Source organism: Panthera onca, chromosome B3 (assembly GCF_046562875.1).
Source record: "Panthera onca isolate mPanOnc1 chromosome B3, mPanOnc1 haplotype 2, whole genome shotgun sequence".
NCBI lineage: Eukaryota > Metazoa > Chordata > Mammalia > Carnivora > Felidae > Panthera > Panthera onca.
Genome location: NC_138344.1, coordinates 54,245,749 through 54,266,655, shown reverse-complemented (window position 1 = coordinate 54,266,655; position 20,907 = coordinate 54,245,749). Strand labels below are relative to the sequence as shown.

The 20,907-nt window shown below is 34.0% G+C and overlaps 2 protein-coding genes across 6 annotated transcripts in view; one reads left to right on the top strand and one right to left on the bottom strand.

Annotated features, from left to right (window-relative positions):
- Positions 1 to 4,897, top strand: part of FGF7 (fibroblast growth factor 7) — a 57,667-nt gene extending 52,770 nt beyond the window's left edge. For both annotated transcript variants that reach the window (XM_060618592.3, XM_060618593.3), the window contains exons 3-4: positions 2,551 to 2,654; positions 3,751 to 4,897. In XM_060618592.3, coding sequence (XP_060474575.3) covers positions 2,551 to 2,654; positions 3,751 to 3,945 — 299 coding nt within the window. In that variant the 3' untranslated portion in view covers positions 3,946 to 4,897. The remainder of the gene's footprint in view (positions 1 to 2,550; positions 2,655 to 3,750) is intronic.
- FAM227B (family with sequence similarity 227 member B) overlaps positions 1 to 20,907 on the bottom strand; it is a 197,941-nt gene that overhangs the window by 121,250 nt on the left and 55,784 nt on the right. The gene's annotated exons all lie outside the window — the stretch shown is intronic.

Sequence of the window (20,907 nt, the reverse complement as noted above, 5' to 3'; positions counted from 1 at the left end):
TTTTCCACATCTTGTTCCTAAATTCAGCATGCATAAATCACATGTGATCTAAATCCACAATGAAATTCTAGTTGTGCTAGATGTGTAGGATTAACAGAATTGTTTGTTAACAATAGAAAATAATTTTGCATAGCATTACAGTATTTCAGAAAATATGAGATGTTTAAAAATGTGGTGAAAATGTGTTTTCACTTTCTTTAGTATTTAATATTTACAGTGTTCCCAGTGATAAAGAGGAAGATCTATAGGTGTCACTTGAAGTATCCTCACATGTGCTCCCTTATTACTGCTTCCTTCTTTAATCTATAGTCTACAAGCACATGCTAGAATTTAATCATTTTCTATGCTCTCATCAGAACATTGAGGTCTTCAAAAGATGTAGCAAATCATAAGCAGGTCTTAAGTTTTACTAGTGGCAATGATATTATAAAACATGCATTGAAGCATAATTATTATTTACACTTAGTGTCTTCCTCTATTGATAAAGTGGAATCACTGAACTCTATGAATGTATTGTGGAAATGAGAATTCTTTGGTTTGATGTGGATAGAGAGTTCCTCAGTTCTCTTTCCTTATCATTGTTTTTCATTTTGAATTTGCTTATTATTATGACTTCCTAGATTCATGAAATAATGAAAGATAATGGCAATGTGTTTTATCCAGTAGCTTTTCAATCGTATTATTATCAACTACTTATGAAAGCTTAATTTTCAATCGTATTATTATCAACTACTTATGAAAGCTTAATTGTGACCAAAATCTTGATAATTATTTCATTTGTTGATGCCAGTAGTTGTTGTAAATGAGGTTTTTGACTACTCTTCATCTGCCTTTTAGTAAAATCGGGGTATATAATGAAATAGTTTATTGAATTTTTAATAACACCAAACAATTCAATTCACAAGTCATTGTTTACATCTACAGACAGAAAGCTATTTTTCCTATCCTGACTCTAAGAAAGAAAATAAAAATTACGCTATTAAAAACCAAATGATTTGTTCGTCTGACATTTTAGAATGAAATAAATGATTCAATTTTAACTTTTGGAGTTATGAAATCAGAGCTGTTTTCCTTAATTTGTGTCCTCAAATTACTCTACAATTTATACATTCTGACAATGCTTCAAAAATACTTTAAAAGATTAATATCCATTCCTTTGCACTTTCTTCATAGACCTGAATTTATATGAACAGCCCAAGAACTCTCAACTGGATAACCTCTTGTCAGCGCTAAGCATATCATGCTGGGAAAAAGGCCTGTATGCAGCATACATGTGACACAGATAACAAATATTAGCTAGGCTGCATTAATCCTGACGAAGTGGGTATTGACTTTATTCTCCAGATAGGAAAATTGAAGTGAAAAGAATAAATAAGAGGATGAAGCAAAGGCATGGAATAAGAAATCAGATTTTCCTTTAACTGAGTGAATATTTTGGAAAACAGCTTTTAGAGACTTGACATAACGCATATAATTTTCACTTGTAACCTTCTTTGCATATTATTAGGCACAGGGAAGCGAGTGTCTCATGGTTACACCTTCATGTTCAAAGTATAATTAACAGCAGTTATTTAAAGAGGTCTGCTAAACTTTTAATTCCTACATTGTTTTAAAATTTTTCTTGAGATTTTACTGCATTTATATGAGTCATTAAAATATAGCATTGGAGGAAAAGATGTATAATAAAAGAAAATAGTAGGTTAACATTCTTGTGGTAACTGTATGTGTTGTAGAAACAATTTCAACAAAGATTAAAAATCAGAAAGGTATAAAGTTATAAAATATCATATAAGCAAGATTCATAATTGGGTTTTAAATAGTCTTTCATGTATCAAAAAACTCACTATCACTTTAAAATATTTAATCTTTTTTAGGGCAGTAGTTCTGTTACCATCATTTACAATTGCTTTCATTGATTTTTGTTAAATTCCAGAGATTTTCTGTTAGCAATAATTTTTAAATAAAGTTTAAGAGAAAAGTAAAGATTATTAGTTTATTATACATTTTAATGGTATGTAATGATTAAGAGCCACTGTCTGGGTTCAAATTTCCCTTCTGCCACTTACTAGCTGAGAGAATCTGGGCAAATTATATAACTTCTCTGTGCTTGGGCTTCTCGATCTGTAAAATGGGAATAACTACAGTACTTGCCTCATAGCCTTCGTGACAAGTAGATGAGTTAATGCATTGGAGCCTTGGAATAATGCTTTATTATGTGGTATGAGATCAATAAACATTAGCTGATATCATGATGATTATTATGATAGTAAGTTAGAGATGTAATTGTGGGGAAGAAAAAGCTAAATCCTTTGAATCCAGATATCTTTTTCTACAAAATAAAAAATAAATAGTTTAAACTTCCCATGTTTAATAAGGACTACCCTTGTATTTGTATGTGTAATATGGGTAGGTGGTCTCAGGCTGAGTAAACACGCACATTAATGATTTTAATAACTTCCAATTGAAAAAGAAATAAGAACAAATTGTCATTCTTGGATGATCTGAAAAGCTGAGTGAATAACTGACTTATCTTTCTGTGATTCCTTGCAGATATCATGGAAATCAGGACAGTGGCAGTTGGAATTGTGGCAATCAAAGGAGTGGAAAGTGAATACTATCTTGCAATGAATAAGGAAGGAAAACTCTATGCAAAGGTATTGATAATTGATAGCTTAGACTTAATTTTTCAAACTTATTTTTGTCAAAAACATCTTGCCTTTCTGGAAAGTAAAAATGGAACTAATTTTTCTTCAGTCATATAATTTAATGATTTCATTAAAATACTTCATATTCAAGCATTGAGGAAAAAAAACATTTTCTGCAGGACCTTGGACAAATTGCTTAAGCTCTCTGGGCTTTGGTGTCTTCATTTGTAAAATGAGTTACGTTAACCAACCTCTCAGAATACTGCCAGCTCTGAAATTCCATGTGCGTTTTAGATACTTAAAACCTAAAATTTCCATCTGTCAGTAGTATTAAAGCTCTTTTTGTTAAGGTTCACCCAATCTGCACATTGCTGACATGAAAATTCTTGGGAAAAAAAATTCAGAAGTTTGTTTATCAACATCAGTCTCACAATCGTGGCCTTTGAACTGTGAGCATTCACATTGTTCCCACTTTATTACAATATGAAACATGTAACAGTTCATCCCACCATAATAAAATATAATTGAGTTTCCTTTGTATTCCCATAGTCCAGCACAATACCTGGCACAGGCTAATTACATAATAATCTCGGTTTAATTGAATGAATGAACAAATGAATGAATGGTTGGATGGATGAACAAATTAATTTAAATTCCATCACCATTGCAGGCAGTGTAGTAACAAATGAAGAAAAGTTGTGAAATATGTCCTTCAGCTGAGGGAGGGAGACACTCTGCTAATTATATCAAATTCTCAGCAGTTAGGGAATGAGTGATTTGGGAATGATATTTGGTAATATCAGAGCTGCTCATTAGGGGGAAACAGCTCCTCATACAAAGAATTGTAAAAACTGACTGCCAAAAAAAAGTTAGATATTTGAAAATGTGTTGCATAACTAAATATGTATCATTTTATCTTTTTAAAAAATTTTAAGATGCCTATTTTTTTTGCAAATATGCTAATCTATATCTAACAAACTGCATTAGGCCAGCTCAAAAAAAAAAGTCATATATGATTTAATTCTACTAAAGATTACTGCTTACTCTTTGTTTAATTGAGTACCTCTAAAAATCATTTGGATAATGTTGTTTATTATTTTAACAGAAAGAATGCAATGAAGATTGCAACTTCAAAGAATTAATTCTGGAAAACCATTACAATACATATGCATCAGCTAAATGGACACACAGCGGAGGAGAAATGTTTGTTGCTTTAAATCAAAAAGGGGTTCCTGTAAGGGGGAAGAAAACAAAGAAAGAACAAAAAACAGCCCACTTTCTTCCTATGGCAATAACATAATCATATATGGTATAAAAGAAACCAGTTCCAGCAGGGAGATTTCTTTAAGTGGACTGTTTTCTTTCTTTTCTTTTTTTCTTTTCTTTTCCTCTTTTTTTTTTTTTTTTTTAAGTAACCAAGAAAGGCTGGAAAACTACTGAAAAACTGATCAAGCTGGACTTGCGCATGTATGTTTATTTTAAGAGACTGCATTAAAGAAAGATTTGAAAAATATACACAAAATCAGATTTAGTAACTAAAAGTTGTAAAAAATTGTAAAGCTGGTTGTACAATCATGATGTTAGTAATAGTAATGTTTTTTTTAAATTAATTTACCCTTAAGAGTATGTTAGATTTGATTATCTGATAATGATTATTTAAATATTCCTATCTGCTTATAAAATGGCTGCTATAATAATAATAATAATGCAGGATGTTATATAAGATATGTCAGACGTAAAGGCTGCTGGAATGATTTGTCAGATAATCAAGCCAACACTAACTATGGAAGATGAGCAGTATCTGAAAGACTTTTTAGTGGCAATTGTAAGCCACTTAAATTCTAATAAGAAAAGAAAGAATATTCTTAAAAATTCTATTATGGAATGGAGTCAAATAAGTAGTTTTACAAAAGTATAGTATTAGAATATGCTTGTACCTATTAACAAGAAGAAAATTCCTAATGCTGCTCGTATGGAAAGGGTATTGCTAAAAGGATGTTTTCAAAAATCTTGTATATAAAATAGCAATAATGATGATAATACTGTATTTCATCTCACTTGCCACAAAAATAACATTTTATAATCCCTAAAAGTAAAACTGAGAAACCTTTAAGTTTTGTTTCAAGTAATATAATCTATCTTTTGTATAATTCATATTTGGGAATATGACTTTTAATAATGTTCTTCCCACCAATAATCATGCTTTTTCTCTGTGGTTACAGCATTAAACTCTATTTTAAGTTGTATTTGAACTTTATTGTTTTGTTATTTAAGTTTATGTTATTTATAAAAAAAAACCTTAATAAGCTGTATCTGTTTCATATGCTATTAATTCTAAAGCAATAACAAAACCATCTGGCTCAACTACAAGGTTCCCCTCCCTCCCCCCATGACCAATATCAAGTTCAGTACACAGTACTTGGGCCAGCAAATCCTGGATGGCAGACAAAAATGACAGCCTGCAGCAATTCTTACAATAGATGTCTCACAGGGAACAATACAAAAATGTAAAATATGTTTTGCCACATACTGTTGTCAATTACATTGGATGATATAAGTAAAATCACTGCAGATAAAAGGACTTAAAATTGTTAGTTAGAATATATTTGAGTTCATGAGTAGAAAAGTGCCATATTTTTAAAATATGCGTATTAGAGTTAGTAATTTTTCTAATCTAGAAATTTCTGCCATTCAAAATATTGCCACATTGGAAGTTGTTTTCCTTTTAGATGGCAAGAGCACAAAATAGAATATACAGTTAGGGATTTGAGGACCTGAATATCATGAAGGCTTGAGGTCAGGCTACAGAGAATAGGCTTATCAGAAAGATAAATTCTACTTCATACTTCTTCAGTTGGCAGATTTGGGTAGCATTTTATGTGTTCACCAAAGGAGGTCAACATTTATCTAAATTAAACTATTGGAATTTTAATCATTGTGATTTTAATTTCAAAATATTTGTCATCAAATTCCTTTATTTTATATAAATATTATCTACTACTACATTAACAGGCAAAAGTTACCCAAAAAGGCTAAAGCCGACAGGAACAGATTCATTTGATCTTCTTATGGCTCATCTATACGATCAGGTGACAGGAAACTAGAAAGAATTGTCTTTCCTCAGCTGGGGGCCATTTATGAATGATATTCTGAACTCTTATCTGATTCAAGGGCCTTGCTAGCCTAGATTCCTCTCCTAGATCAGCTTTCTGTGGCTGGAGTCTTGTGAAAATACCGAGGGCAGAGGAAAACCTATGTTTCTCATATTTGTTTCCTTAGTGCTTAACAGAGCATCTATCCATAATCAGTTTTTTATATGCATTCATTCAATGTTTGAATATTAAAGAAAATTCAGAATGGGACTAATCTTACTTGATTTTTAAAATTAGGGCAAACATGATGATATAGAAATTTGAACAGAAATAGTGTATATACATACAAGACATGAACTATGTTAGGACCAAATACTCTTTGTCTATGGATTTATAGTTATAATCAAATCACACAGCAATGCTGAATTAAACAAACCAAATTTAGTGGTAAAGCCAATCTGGTAGTGTTTTTAGAAACACTTTTTAAAAAAATATAATTTATTGTCAAATTGGCTTCCATACAACATCCAGGGCTCATCCCAACAAGTGCCCTCCTCAATGTCCATCACCCACTTTCCCTTCTCCCCTACCCCCCCCAATAAACCCTCAGTCTGTTCTCTGTATTTAAGAGTCTCTTATGGTTTGCCTTCCTCCCTCTTTAGAAACACTTTTAATTCATTGTTTATACTCTCCTTTTTTTATCATGCAAATTTTAGAAAATAAAATCTGTACTAATTATATACATTTAGAATTCTAGAAGCTTAAAACTCCAAGAGGGCTTAGTCCCTTGTATTCACTTGCAGATCAGGAAACTGAGATTGTGATACATCCAAAGTAGCTGGTTAGGTACAGAGCTGTCACAAAAGTCCAGGTCACTTAGCATATGCTTCCCAGTCTTAGATTATTAGCTAGTGGTCTCCTTCTTTAAAAAATTTCTATTGAGATGTTATCTTTATGTTTGCATGCAAATGCAACTTATGTTTTGGCAATTCACTTCATACAGAATAATTAGTCCATGCTGTGATGATGTGACTCAAAAGGAGGAAAGAAATGATGAAATTTCCAATCTTGTTTCCTATTCTACTCTTACATGTATTTATTTACAAATGGAGAGCAGTTATAAACAGAGTAACCTTTTAAAAAAATGTTCTTTTAAGGAGAAAATTGGTTAAATACATAAGTTTCCAAGAACAAGGAAGGAAAAAATTAAATGAAAGAATATGAAATGTTAACAAAAGAAATAATAAAAAGATACTTTCAATGCAATTAATAAACTAAAATATTTTATGTAAAAAAAAAGCCATACTATAAATTATCAGCCTTCAAGTTGACTATAAATTGATCTAATGATAAAAGAGAAGAGATACTGGAGATAAATTCTTAGTTTCTATCTCTTAGAGTTTGCTCCTCTGGTTATCTAGAGTGACAAAAAACATACAGATGAGCTACATGACCAGCTGTAGTAAAGCGATTCTATAACCACAAATAAACAAAATCCACGTGTCTCAAAATTTTCTACTGAAATACCAATAGTAGTAGAAGTAGAGAAAGAGAGTCTAAGGAATAATGCAAAGGTAGCACACACAAAGTTTCTTGAAAATCTTTTTTCTCTTAAAACTCATGTGCTTTTGCATTTTAATCCATAATACTTTTGTGTTTGCTCTAATATAAAATTCACATGAGTAAGCAAAAGTGATGCATCAGAAAGATGTACAAGGTTTATCATGCAGCTTCATTTACACCACTACCTTAATGCCATATGCTTGGGCATGAGTAAGACACAAGAGATCCCATACCTTTCATTATCCAACTTTATGCATAGATGGCACATGGCTACAGGAAACCAAAACTTCATCTAACGTTCACTATGAATAAGAGTGGTATTAAAAATATTAACGACCAGTATGAGTAGTTACTGGTCAATTAGAATATGTCACTGATCTATCAGAATAGACAGGCCACTGTGACTGACTTGTGGGTACCAGATGATTATCAGCCATGATCATTTCTATGCTCACTCTAAAACAGTTTTCAGAGAATATCTATTAATTGGTGTCTATGGTTCGAGTTATTCATGTGCATCTTACTATGAAATAGTTCATTAAAACTCATAACTGTTTCAGCATTGTTGTCAGGCTACTCTTTATCCTACTTCTATATTTATTCAACAAAGCTGCTGCTTCCAATGAGGCTGGTGTTCCTTCAGGCCCACATGTGTTCCCACTCATCCTCTAACTTTGAATAGTTTATTAAGAAAATTCACTTTCTCTCCAGTTGAGGAGACATGACAAGAAGCAAGAAATAATAAAGTCCTGGTCTCTTACCCAAATCCCTGTATTTACTCTCCCCTGAGAAGATGCCTTTCATATTTTCCTTTTACTTCCTGATAATTATGTGGTTCCAGTTTCCAAATCATCATCACTGAACTTATGAGAACCTATGCAAATTTATTTTCTTTAACATCATCAGAACTTTTGAAATATCATCAGAACAATTTTGAAATATCATCAGAAAAAATGAAATATGAGATGAATAGCAACATTTAGCTTGAAGATGGCAGGACTTTCTCTTGAAAAATACAGCCACATGTTAGTTATATATTGTTATATAACAAATTATCATAAAACTTAGTGGCTTAAAACAGCAAATATTTATTATCTCATAATTTATGTAGTCAGGAACCTGGACATGGTTTAGCTAGGTGTCTCTAGGTAGAGTCTCTCAGAAAGCTACAATCAAGGTGTTCACCAGAACTGTGGACGCATCTCAAAGCTCAATTTAGAGAGGGATCCACCTTAGGTCCTTGAAGAGGACCTTAGGTCCTCACTGGTTGTTGGCTCAAAACATCACTTCCTCACCACATAAGCCTTTTCACAGCACTATCTAAAACATGGCAGTTTGTTTCCCACAAAGGAATCAGAGAGTGAGTGAGTGCCCAAAATGGAAGCCACAGTATTTTTATATATAACCTAATCTTGAAAATGATTTCAAGATTTTCTACCTATACAAGGGAAAGGAATTACACAAAGGCATAAGTACCAAAAAGCAGGGATCATTGGAGGCCATCTTTTTTCTTTTTTTTTTGTTTTTTAACGTTTATTTATTTTTGAGACAGAGAGAGACAGAGCATGAACAGAGGAGGGCCAGAGAGAGAGGGAGACACAGAATCTGAAACAGGCTCCAGGCTGTGAGCTGTCAGCACAGAGCCCGACATGGGGCTTGAACTCACAGACCGCGAGATCATGACCTGAGCCGAAGTCGGAGGCTTCACCAACTGAGCTACCCAGGCACCCCATCATTGGAGGCCATCTTAAAGGCTGCCTAACACAAATAATAAATGGGATGTTTTTAAGGTTCCTGCCACAAGACAGGATTCGTTAGGGCCTAATAAGAGTATTTCATGGCTTTCCTTGGTGAGCTATTCAGCAGAGAAAGATGAAGCAGGTATATTCTCTGAGGCAACACTTTTGATACTTCCGTGAGGGATATTGTATGGTCCATTCGTACAAGGATAATTGAGAAAAGGCTGGAACCACATAATTAATTTGAATTGCGCCTCCTTAGAATTCCTAATATAGCTCGAAAACTAACAATATCACTTTACCTCTATATGAAGGAAATGACTAAGCCCTCAGACTCAACCTGAAGATAATCCTCCCCTTCACTTCTCTACCTCAAGAGAGTAAGATCATATACGTGGTTGAAATTTCTTGAGCTACAGTGAGTTTTATCGTAGAAGGTGGAGGCAATCAGTCATAAGCTGCCTGTGAGGATAAGACCTAAAAATACTTGAAAAACAATCGATTTTAATGCTAAATGCATATTGGAATCACCTGGGATTTTTTTTTTTTTTTTTTTTTTTTTTTTTTTTTTAAATAATGAGGCCTAGGCCCAGCCCAGGCCAATTGCAACAGTATTTCTGGGTTGGGGCACAGGCAAGGGTATTTTTAAAGCTCCTCTGAAGATTCCAATAGACCTATGCATTTGAGAACCAATTAGCTAAATGGGGTGGTGGGGGTGAGGGTGGGGGTGAGGGTGGGGGTGGGGAAGGAAACCCCTTCAGGAACTATACCGGATCTTTATCTTTGTTGCTTCCTGAAACACTCTGAAAAGCCTTATGTTGCTTCCCATCTAATTCTCTATTTTTCAATATGATTTCAAAGTCTGCAGTGCTTCTTGGATCCCTGGTTTCCCAAATGCTTCTATATTTTTGCTATTCACACTGAAGCTAAAAGGAAATGCAAACACTGGAAAGACAGCTACAACTGTTTTTGCTTTGGACCGATTATGGAGTATAAAGCGCACAAAGGGCACCCCAACATACACCATAGTCCTTTTTCAAACAGAGCAGCCACAGTGATTCTGTTCTCTTATATTTTAGATCATGCAATTCCTCTGTTCAAAACTGCAATTGTTTTCCATATTATTCAGGATAGAAATCAAAGTTTTTAGAGTTCCCTATGGAGTGGCAATGGAAAAAGTGAGTGATTGAAAACTTAAGATGTTAAATTAGGTATGGGCAAGACAACAGGAAAAAATAATAACAATCTACAATTATGCACTCAGACTGCTCGGCAAATATCATTGAATTCTCAGTCCATTTTAAAGAAACTCAAACTGGACACTGTTGACAGTATTTAATGGGTATGATAATTATTAGAATCATGCTCAGAGGAAAGCCCATAGCCTCACATAAAAACTGATAAATGAATGCACATTGTTATGTTTGAAGTAAACAAAATATTGAAGGTGTGCATATATCAATTTAACAAAATTTTCCTATTAATCAACCAATTCATGGATCTCACAGGCCGTCTACTTTTACTCTTCCTTATTTAACTGATCTATTGTTGGTTATTTTGGTTGTTTCAAACTTTTCACTAACGTAAATATGAATTTCTTGGTATATACTTCTTTATAATTCTGATTATTTTCTTAATATGATTATAGGAAATAAAATTATTATATTAAAAAATCCTTTAAAAATGCAAATTGAGAGACACCTGGGTGGCTCAGTCAGTTTGGCTCAGGTCATGATCTCAAGGTCCGTGGGTTCGAGCCCCGTGTAGGGCTCTGTGCTGACAGCTCAAAGCCTGGAGCCTGTTTCAGATTCTGTGTCTCCTCTCTCTGCCCCTTCCCCGCTCGCACTCTATCTCTCTCTCAAATATAAATAAACATTAAAAAAATAAAATGCAAATTGAAAAACATTTTCAGAAAGCTTTTTCCAAATATATATTCTGACCAACAGTGCATGAGAGAAGATAAATGTTCTCTTTAATATTTACACTCAAAATATAGTCAGCTTTTATTCTTGTCTCTACTTCCCTTTAACCTATCACCAAAACCCAACTAACTTATTTTTCAACATCTTTAGATTCACCTCTTTCAAAACCATGTTTTATTCACGCCAGTGACTAAATCCCTCAGTTGTATTCAAATTCTTGTTATTCACTTCACCTTAGCTTGGCATTTCCATGTCACTCAATAAAGTATGTTAATGTGCTTCATAATCCAATGAGGACCCACTGTTTTTTTATGCTCTCCAGCACCTCTGACCACTACCACCAAACAGCAAACCAACATATCTAGGGGAGGCATTTGCCAGTCACCCTAGGGCAGACCATGGAAGATTATCTTAAAAGCTAATTTAGTAATTAGAAAATTGCTTGGCAAGCATGGCATCAAAGCAAAGGAAGGTAAAATGGTTTTGAAAGATACATTATCCAAATTATCATAAAATCTAATTCACAATGATCAAATCTGAATACTTCTGTAAAAACACAGCCAGTTTCCGAATCTTTAGGCTGCGTCTATTTTGTGCCACATGTTGTTTTCCTCACTTTTGTTCATATAGTCTTTCTCCACACAGTATGAAATGCAACCAATAACAATACAATAATACAATTTATTAAATTACTACCATATTGGGAGCTTATATCTCTGGCCATCTTATTAGTGTTTTGGGGCTTCCTCTCTCTTCAGCCATGAAAATTTCTTGGTTTTCTTTCAATATTGTATAATGAAAAACATAATGCCAAGATTTTACTGGCTTAATTCTCAGGAAACTATTTTATTTCCAAGTTGTTTTTTTTTTTTTAATTTTTTTATTGTCCATAGGCATTCTGAGAGTAAAGAGGTAGCAAATTGACAGAGGTACAAATTAAAGTTCAAGTAGCTAATCCATTGGGCTATTACTATTTCTGTAACATGTCATGGGACATGGCATTTGCTAAATATCAACTATTACTTGTCTATAGAGGAACTACTATGTTTCTTTTCTTTTTTTTATCTTCCCAAGCACTAAGTACAATGATGCACACATAATTACTTAAAAGTTACATGTTGACTGAATATAAGGGTTTTTTTGGTGCATATAGTTTAAACTACAGTTTATAAAAATTCATGAATATGTTAGTTTTTTAACTGTGAAGTCCAGATAAGAGAAAAATTGGGCTTAAAAACTAGGAGAGAGGTATAAAAATAGCATTTCAAAAATGATCTTCATCTGAGTATAAAAGGTTATATGGTGTTCTACCACAATAAGAGAGGTGAACATTAAAAATTTAGTCTTGTAAATAATCTAACAATACACTGGTTAAGGGCAGCTGGCTTGTAAATACCGAGTCATTCCAGATACTGAAATTCTATAACTACTTACATTCCAGTCCTAAAAAGGGAGATAATGCTTTTCTGTTTGGAAGGCAAATTTTAACTATCTGTTGTCTATTTCATTAAAAACAAAAACAGAACATTTTGTTAGTTTAAAACTTTAAAGAAAAGTTAAGCCCACATGAAAATAAGCATCTCAAATGCTCAAGAGGAAATTATGGTTTAAATATGTTTTGGAGGGGCGTCTGGGTGGCTCAGTCAGTTAAGCATGTGACTCTTGATTTCATCTGAGGTCATGATCTCACAGTTTTGTGGGACTGAGCCCCACATCAGGTCAGCCTGGGCCCTGCTTGGGATTCTCTCTCTCCCTCTCTCTCTGCCCCTCCCGCCCTCTCAAGATAAATAAATACATTTTTAAAAAGCTAAATAAATATGTTTTGGATTAGAAGCAGCAATTCTGAGATAGCATTATACATAAAGCATAGGTTATTGTATTTATTAAAAGTCATATATATGCATACATGGGTATATATACACTCATGTTTTACCCCATTTCTGCCCTTCACCCGCCTTAGCATTCCTCCAGCACACAGATTAACATATTTATACACACAAGATACACACACACACACACACACACACACACACACACACACACGACTATAAAGGGGGAAGAGCTCTAAAATAATATATCTAAGCCACCAGTCTCTATTGCTAATTCTACCTCAATAGTAAACAACCGTTTTGGAAGATTATTCAGCACCTAAAGATATAAGTAATAGAGTAATAAAATGTTAGAGAAGGGGAATAGAGAAATCATATATTCTAATCACGTCATTTTTTTTTCAGGTGGAAACGTAAGGCCCAGAAAAGTTACATTACATAATCAAGAAATGCAAGTCTTTTATGTGAAAGGTAAATACGTGAGAGCTGAAGAACCATTAGTAACTGTAGAAATCTCCAAACAAAACATGCTTATGACCTAGTAAATAAATTATCCGAGTCTTTTCTTTACGGGGTTCCGCACAGTGATTACTAAGTCCAGCTTGGAGAGAAGCAATACAGAAACTATAAAACTGCAACCAGGATACAGTAGCTCTCAAATGTCATGGGGCAAGCCCCTTTGCAGTGATTTCCTGTAAGGCAGTGGCCATCAAGCTTTTTGGTCTCAGGGCGCTTTTATACTCTTAAGAATAATTGAAGACACCAAAGAACTTTTGTTTATAAGGATTTTGTATCTATCAGCATTTCTTACAACAGATATTAAAACTGAGAAATCTTGAACACTAGTTCATTAATAAACCCATTTCACGTTAATATAAATAGCATCTTTTTAGAAAAGATAACTATTTTATTTTTTAAGTTTTTACTTAAATTTCAATTGTTAACATACAGTGTAACATTAGTTTCAGGTGTATAAAATATGGTGATTCAACACTTCTATACATCACCCGATATGGGGCTCGAACTCATGAACCAAGTGATCATGACCTGAAACGAAGTTGGACGCTTAACTGACTGAGCCAGCCAGGTGCCCCTAAAACCACATTTTAAAAATCCATGCGTTGGTCATTTGAAAAATATTGATTCAGTGAGTTATGCAGATATTCTAGATGTTGACACATTTCTTTATATGATATAAAAAAATCACATTTGTTAACACCACTGACTCATTAGGCAGTCTTTAAGCATCGGAAAACTGTCAAGATCATGGTGATTGATATATGCAAGTTCTCCCAAATTTTTCTTTGATACTCAAATTGTATTATCTCAAATTGTATTATAGGCCACAGCATAAGCATTCCATACATAAGGATTACTACACTATTATTTAACTTAATTCCTGTAGTAGAGACACTTATCTGTCCTTCAAAATGCATAGATCCACCTTCTATAGTACAATGCTGTTACTATGTAGCAGCTTCCTAGTCAGAGTGTTTTTGTTTTGTTTTGTTTTGGTTTTGTTTTGTTTTAATTTGCCAACCCTCGTTACATCTATATATAGCCATGTCTTATTCTCAACAATAGTATCTGATTGGAAGTGATGTGGGTGACTTCCGAGCCAAAACTTTTTAAAATTGAGGTATAAGTGATATTACATATTAGTTTCAAGTGTACAATGTAATGATTTGATATTTTTATATATTGCAAAATGATCACCACAATAAGTCTGGTTAATATCCATCACCACATATGTCACATTTTTTTTCTTGCAATGAGAACTTTCAAGAGCCATTCTTCTACCTAGTTTCAAATATGTAATAGAGCATTATTAACCAAATTGCCATGTTGCACATTACATTCCCATGACATACTCATTTAAAAAAATTTGTATGACGTTCATTAATTTTTAAGAGACAGAGAGAGAGAGAGAGAGACAGAGTGTGAATGGGGGAGGGGCAGAGAGAGAGTGAGATACAGAATCGGAAGCAGGCTCCAGGCTCTGAGCTGTCAGCACAGAGCCCAACGCGGGGCTCGAACTCACAAACTGAGATCATGACCTGCGCCAAAGTCGGATGCTTAACTGACTCAGCCACCCAGGCACCCCAACATATTCATTTTATAACTGGAAATTTATATAACTTTAGTCGAGACTTTTAAAATTGTGTGCCTACTCCTCCTATATTCTCCTGATGCAGATTAATTCTTTTTTTTTAAATTTTTTTTTAACGTTTATTTATTTTTGAGATAGAGAGAGGCAGAGCACGAACAGGGGAGGGGCAGAGAGAGAGGGAGACACAGAATCCGAAACAGGCTCCAGGCTCCGAGCTGTCAGCACAGAGCCCGACACGGGGCTCGAACTCACGGGCTGTGAGATCATGACCTGAGCCGAAGTCGGACGCTTAACCGACCGAGCCACCCAGGCCCCCCCTGATGCAGATTAATTCTAATGACTGTGCAGCTGTATAGGCTGGTGACCCCAGAAGATGAAAGTGGCCTGGATCTCTGAGATCTTCCTCTCTATGTGGAAGAGAGGTACTCATTGACCACTAACTGATATAAAAATTCAAGAAGATAGCTTTAAAAGCAGGCTAGGGCCCTAGGAAAATATAAGAGCCTCAAAGTTCAAATAAACACATAGATTTGAACAAAGTTCTACCTTAAACATATCTCCTGATAGTCACAATCTAAGCAGAAGTTTACAGAAAAAAACTACTTTGTAAAAAAAAGAACAAAATAAACCCCTTTTAAGAAATTCTTGACTTTTTGAAAATACAACTGCCTTTTAGTTCCCCTGCCAAAAACATTGGTGCATAACAAGAGTATTAGAAGTTCCAACCCTTTGCTGTCATTGTATTTCTGGACCACTTTGGCCCCAGAATGTGGCTTTCTGATTCCCCAAACCATTGCTTGCTATTTCTAGAGAAATCCATATACAAAATGTGGAAACAAGTGAATTCCGCACCCTCCCCCCAGTCTTGCTCCCTTTCTGCCCCTTCTACTATCATATCTCCCTGCTTTCTTCTTACCTATTAAAATTTGATCCCAGGAAAGGATCTAAAAACTCATTCATATTAGTCATGAAGGATTAAGGCTATGGCAACTCTTATAAGTTACAACCCTTATCTTATGATGACAATTTTAAGCCTTAATGTACTCATAAGCTTGTAAAATTAAATGGCTGAGAGGAAGCATGTGAGGTGGCTAAGAGTTCAGAGTCTAGGCAAGAATTTCCTGGAAATGAATTCATATTCCACTACTTATCAGTTTTGTGACCTTGCATAAGTTATTACTTAATTTTTAATGTTTTAGTTTTCTCACTTTATAGGTGATAATAAAAGTGACCAGCCACATAAGAATATTACTAATAAGGCTCTACAAAGTTAACACATGTTATCAAGTACATACTTCAAATGGAAGATTTACACAAGTTTAAGATAAAGTATTAAATTTTAATTTTGAGCAGTATATGAAAGGAAACACTCATTAAGTCTCTAACCTACCCTACCAGACTTAGGTCTCATCCAGAAACAGAAGAATCAAGTCATGTTTTAGAGTCAAATGTAACAAGTATTTTTCAAATATTTAGGGGCTAGTAAAATATATGATACATTTTATCAAGATTTCCTATTATTAAAATCAAGTGTGTTTGAAATAAATATTTATTTGTATTTCAAATGAAAATAATTATTAGAAATACAGTAAACAAGCTCTTTCAAGCATTGTAATTCACCACCTAGAATCTTCATTAAAATTTTTTTAAATGTTTATTTATTTTGGGGAGAGAGAGACAGAGACAAATCTGAAGCAGGCTCCAGGCTCTCTGAGCTGTCAGCTCAGAGCACAACATGGTCAAAAGTACTGGTAAAAAAAGCTTCTGCACAGAGAAGCAATCAGCAAAACTAAAAGGCAACCAACAGAATGGGAGAAAATATTTGCAAATGTCATATCAGATAAAGGGTTAGTATCCAAAATCTATAAAGAACTTATCAAACTCAACACCCAAAAACCAAATCATCCAGTGAAGAAATGGGCAAAAGACATGAATAGACACGTCTCCAAAGAAGACATCCAGATGGCCGACTGACACATGAAAAAATGCTCAGCATCACTCATCATCAGGGAAATACAAATCAAAACCACAATGAGATACCACCTCACACCTGTCAGAATGGCTAACATTAACAACTCAGGCAACAACAGATGTTGGCGAGGATGCAGAGAAAGACAATCTCTTTTGCACTGCTGGTGTGAATGCAAGCTGGTGCAGCCACTCTGGAAAACAGTATGGAGGTTCCTCAAAAAACTAAAAATTGAACTACCCTATGACCCAGCAATTGCACTACCAGGCATTTATCCACGGGATATAGGTGTGCTGTTTTGAAGGGACACATGCACCCCCCATGTTTATAGCAGCACTATCAACAATAGCCGAAGTGTGTAAAGAGCCCAAATGCCCATCAATGGATGAATGGATAAAGATGTGGTATATATATACGATGGAGTATTACTTGGCAATCAAAAAGAATGAAATCTTGCCATTTGCAACTACGTGGATGGAACTGGAAGGTATTATGCTAAGCGAAATTAGTCAGAAAAAGACAAATATATGACTTCACTCATATGAGGCCTTTAAGAGACAAAACAGATGAACATAAGGGAGGGGAAGCAAAAATAATATAAAAACAGGGAGGGGGACAAAACATAAGAGACTCTTAAATATGGAGAACAAACAGAGGGTTAGTGGAGGGGTTGTGGGAGAGGGGGATGGGGTAGATGGGTAAGAGGCATTAAGGAATCCACTCCTGAAATCATTGTTGCACTATACACTAACTAACTTGGATGTAAATTAAAAAAATTAACTAAATAAAAAAATTTACCAATATATTGGTAAAAAAAATTAATACCTATTGATTATTTTAAACTATTGAATGTTGATTATTGCTAGATTTTGAAATGTAAAAGAATTTCATCTATTTTATTGAACTAAAGAACATAAAAAAATATGTATTATAGAAAGAACGGATGCCCACAAATTTAAGTAAGCCGTTACATTTAGAGAGGGGAAGACAAATTTAGAAATAGTACAAAAAAAAACCCATAAATAAAAGGCTTGTAAAGCAAATATGGAAAAAATATAAATATTTATTACATGTGGGAAATATTTTTTACTTTTCTGCATGCTTGAATAAAATATAATAATAAAAACACATCTAAAAGGAGACTTCTACATAAGGTGGTGGGATAAACACAGCTACTTTAGTCTTTCTCCCAACCCTTAAGTTAAAGAACCATGAAGCATAAATAGGAAAGTCTGCATCCATCATCACCAGAACATAGTTAGATAAATTGGTTTTATATCTGAAGCCTATGAAATAGGACCAAAATTTTAAAAGTCTTTGATAATTAATATACTTTTATCACACGATGCGAAAGTACACAGGAGGAGGTCTTGACAGATCTACACTCCCAGTGGCAAAAACTTACTTAGAAAAGCACAAGCTGCATTGAAATGAGATGTTTTGGTGGGAAACTAATGAGAAGACTTACGCAGTCACTTCTACCTCTACAGTTCAGGAATACCTGGTGGCTGGGTAAGCCTCCTGAAAGGGCTAAGACATAATATAAAAAACAGTGGTCTTTCCCAGGGACTTGATTTTTTGCTTCCAGCCTAACTTCCAGGGCCCTGTCAGTTTTTGCTGCCTAACAGAAAACTGTTCTTGGCTTATACCACATTTACCAAATGAACAACTTCTAGTAGACTTTTTCTTTCTTTCTTTTTTTTTTTTCCATTGATCCTTATATGTAATCGGTTTTTATACTGCAGCAGTTAGTCTTTTATAGCATACCATGTGAAAGCCTTTCTCTAGATATTTTATTTCCTCAGTGTTAAGAGGATACTCTCCAATGGTAGACTGAAGCTTTTTGGTTAAATATCTGAAACAGGGGGCGCCTGGGTGGCTCAGTCGGTTAAGCGTCCGACTTCAACTCAGGTCACGATCTAACGGTCTGTGAGTTCGAGCCCCGTGTGGGGCTCTGGGCTGATGGCTCAGAGCCTGGAGCCTGCTTCCGATTCTGTGTCTCCCTCTCTCTCTGCCCCTCCCCCGTTCATGCTCTGTCTCTGTCTCAAAAATAAATAAATGTTAAAAAAAAATTAAAAAAAAATAAATATCTGAAACAGAAGCACTTTCCCTCCCTCTTCAGTCTGGCCATGTAAGTTTCTGTCTCACTTGAAATATTTGGCTAGGACCTTTACTAGGTCTGTGATGGAGCTTTGGGAAATCCAAGAATTATAATTAAATTTATCATTAGGAAAAATCTATGAAAACTTTCATTCATATCAAGACACATTCCACTGACATTTTTCAATTTTAAAGACAAATGTAAAAATTTTGGAAACATCTAAACAGAAATGTAAAACAAAATTTCATAAATTAATTGTAAAGAAAAAAATAGTTGACTTTAGACTTTTCTACTAGACTAAATAATAGAAGACAATAAAGCAACATATAAAGTTTTAAGGGAAAATGTGACTTGAAAATTTGATATTTAAGTTGTAAAATAGTATTTAAATAAAATATTTAATTTATATCAGTCTGACTTTCCCAAAGATAAAAATTACAAATTCTTAAACATATTTTTTAAAAACACAGCCATTTGTAGGTACCAGAAAATGACCAACAACAGCAGGTAGAAATTGGAGGGGAGTTGAACCCTATAAGAGGGAGCTGCTAAGTGGATGAAATTTGTGTTCATGCAGTTGCTTAAACAACTTTTTGTCTGATGGTACTACTTAGTCATCATGGCATGTGAGTAGATGGAATTCACATATAAAGTAGAAATATTATTGGTTTAAGGAGTCAGAGGATAGTGTTTGGGACATCCAGAAGATTGAAAAATGAAGGAGTTTTAGAAATCCTACAAAGAAAGGGGCTGCAGAAGAGGAAACCCAAAATCTGAATACTGTAAGTTTTCTCCAAACCCTTAGCTGGTGTCTCAATTACTCACACATATGGTGGGAAGAGGGAGCTCTAGATGGATGGGTGGAAAGGAATAGGTGGATGATTTAAAGTTCTAGGTGGGGATCACAGACCGACCATCACAGAACACATAACATTTGGACTTTGAATACAGCCAAAGTAACTTACTTGAACAAAAATTAACATTTGTTGGTGGAAATTAACAGAATTCAGAAAATCCTCAAAGCACATTTAAAATTCCAAGATTACATAAAAAGTTACTAGACATGAAGTGAAACAAGAAATTATGATTCATAGTCAAGAAAAAGATAGTGAGAGAAATCAATCTCAAAGTTATCCAAAAGTTTGAATTACCAGATAAGAACTTAAAGCAACTATTTTTAATATGTTTGAGGATGTAAAAGAAAATATCATCATAATAAAGGAAGAGAATCTCAGAATAGAAATGGAAACTATTTTAAAAAGGGCAAAATGGAAATTCTTAAGTGAAAAGTACAATATAGGAAATGAAATATTCATTTATTGGGATAAGAGATCATATACCATAGGAAAAAGCATGTGAATGTAAAATGAAAAATATAGAAATTATGAAATCTATAAAACAAGATTGAAAAAAACCCACAACAAAGTCCCAATAAACTGTGGATAACATTAAGTAATATAGTACATGCTAAAATTGGGAATCCCAGAGGAAAGAAATAGAACAAATTTGAAAACATAATGGCAAAAATTCCCCAAATTTGGTGAAAAACATCAAACCATGAGTTTAAGAAACTTAATGAGCCCAAGCAGGATGAACACAAAGGGAAATAATACAAATGAGAACACAATGGAACAATATCTTACTAACAGACAAAAAACAAAAAATGAATTCAGAATTCTATACCCTGCAAAAATGTCCTTTAAAAATAAAGGCAAAATGAACATTATTTTAAGATAAATAAACAAGGAAATTCATTGTTAGCAGAATTGAACTATGAGAGATAACACCATGAGGAAACCTCAAATTTAAGGCAAGGAATGAAGTTCCAGGAATGATAAATATATGAATAAAAATAGAAGACTATTTTTAGGTCTTCTTTTAATTCTTTTTTTTTTTTTTAATGTTTATTTATTTTGAGAGAGAGAGAGGGAGAGTGA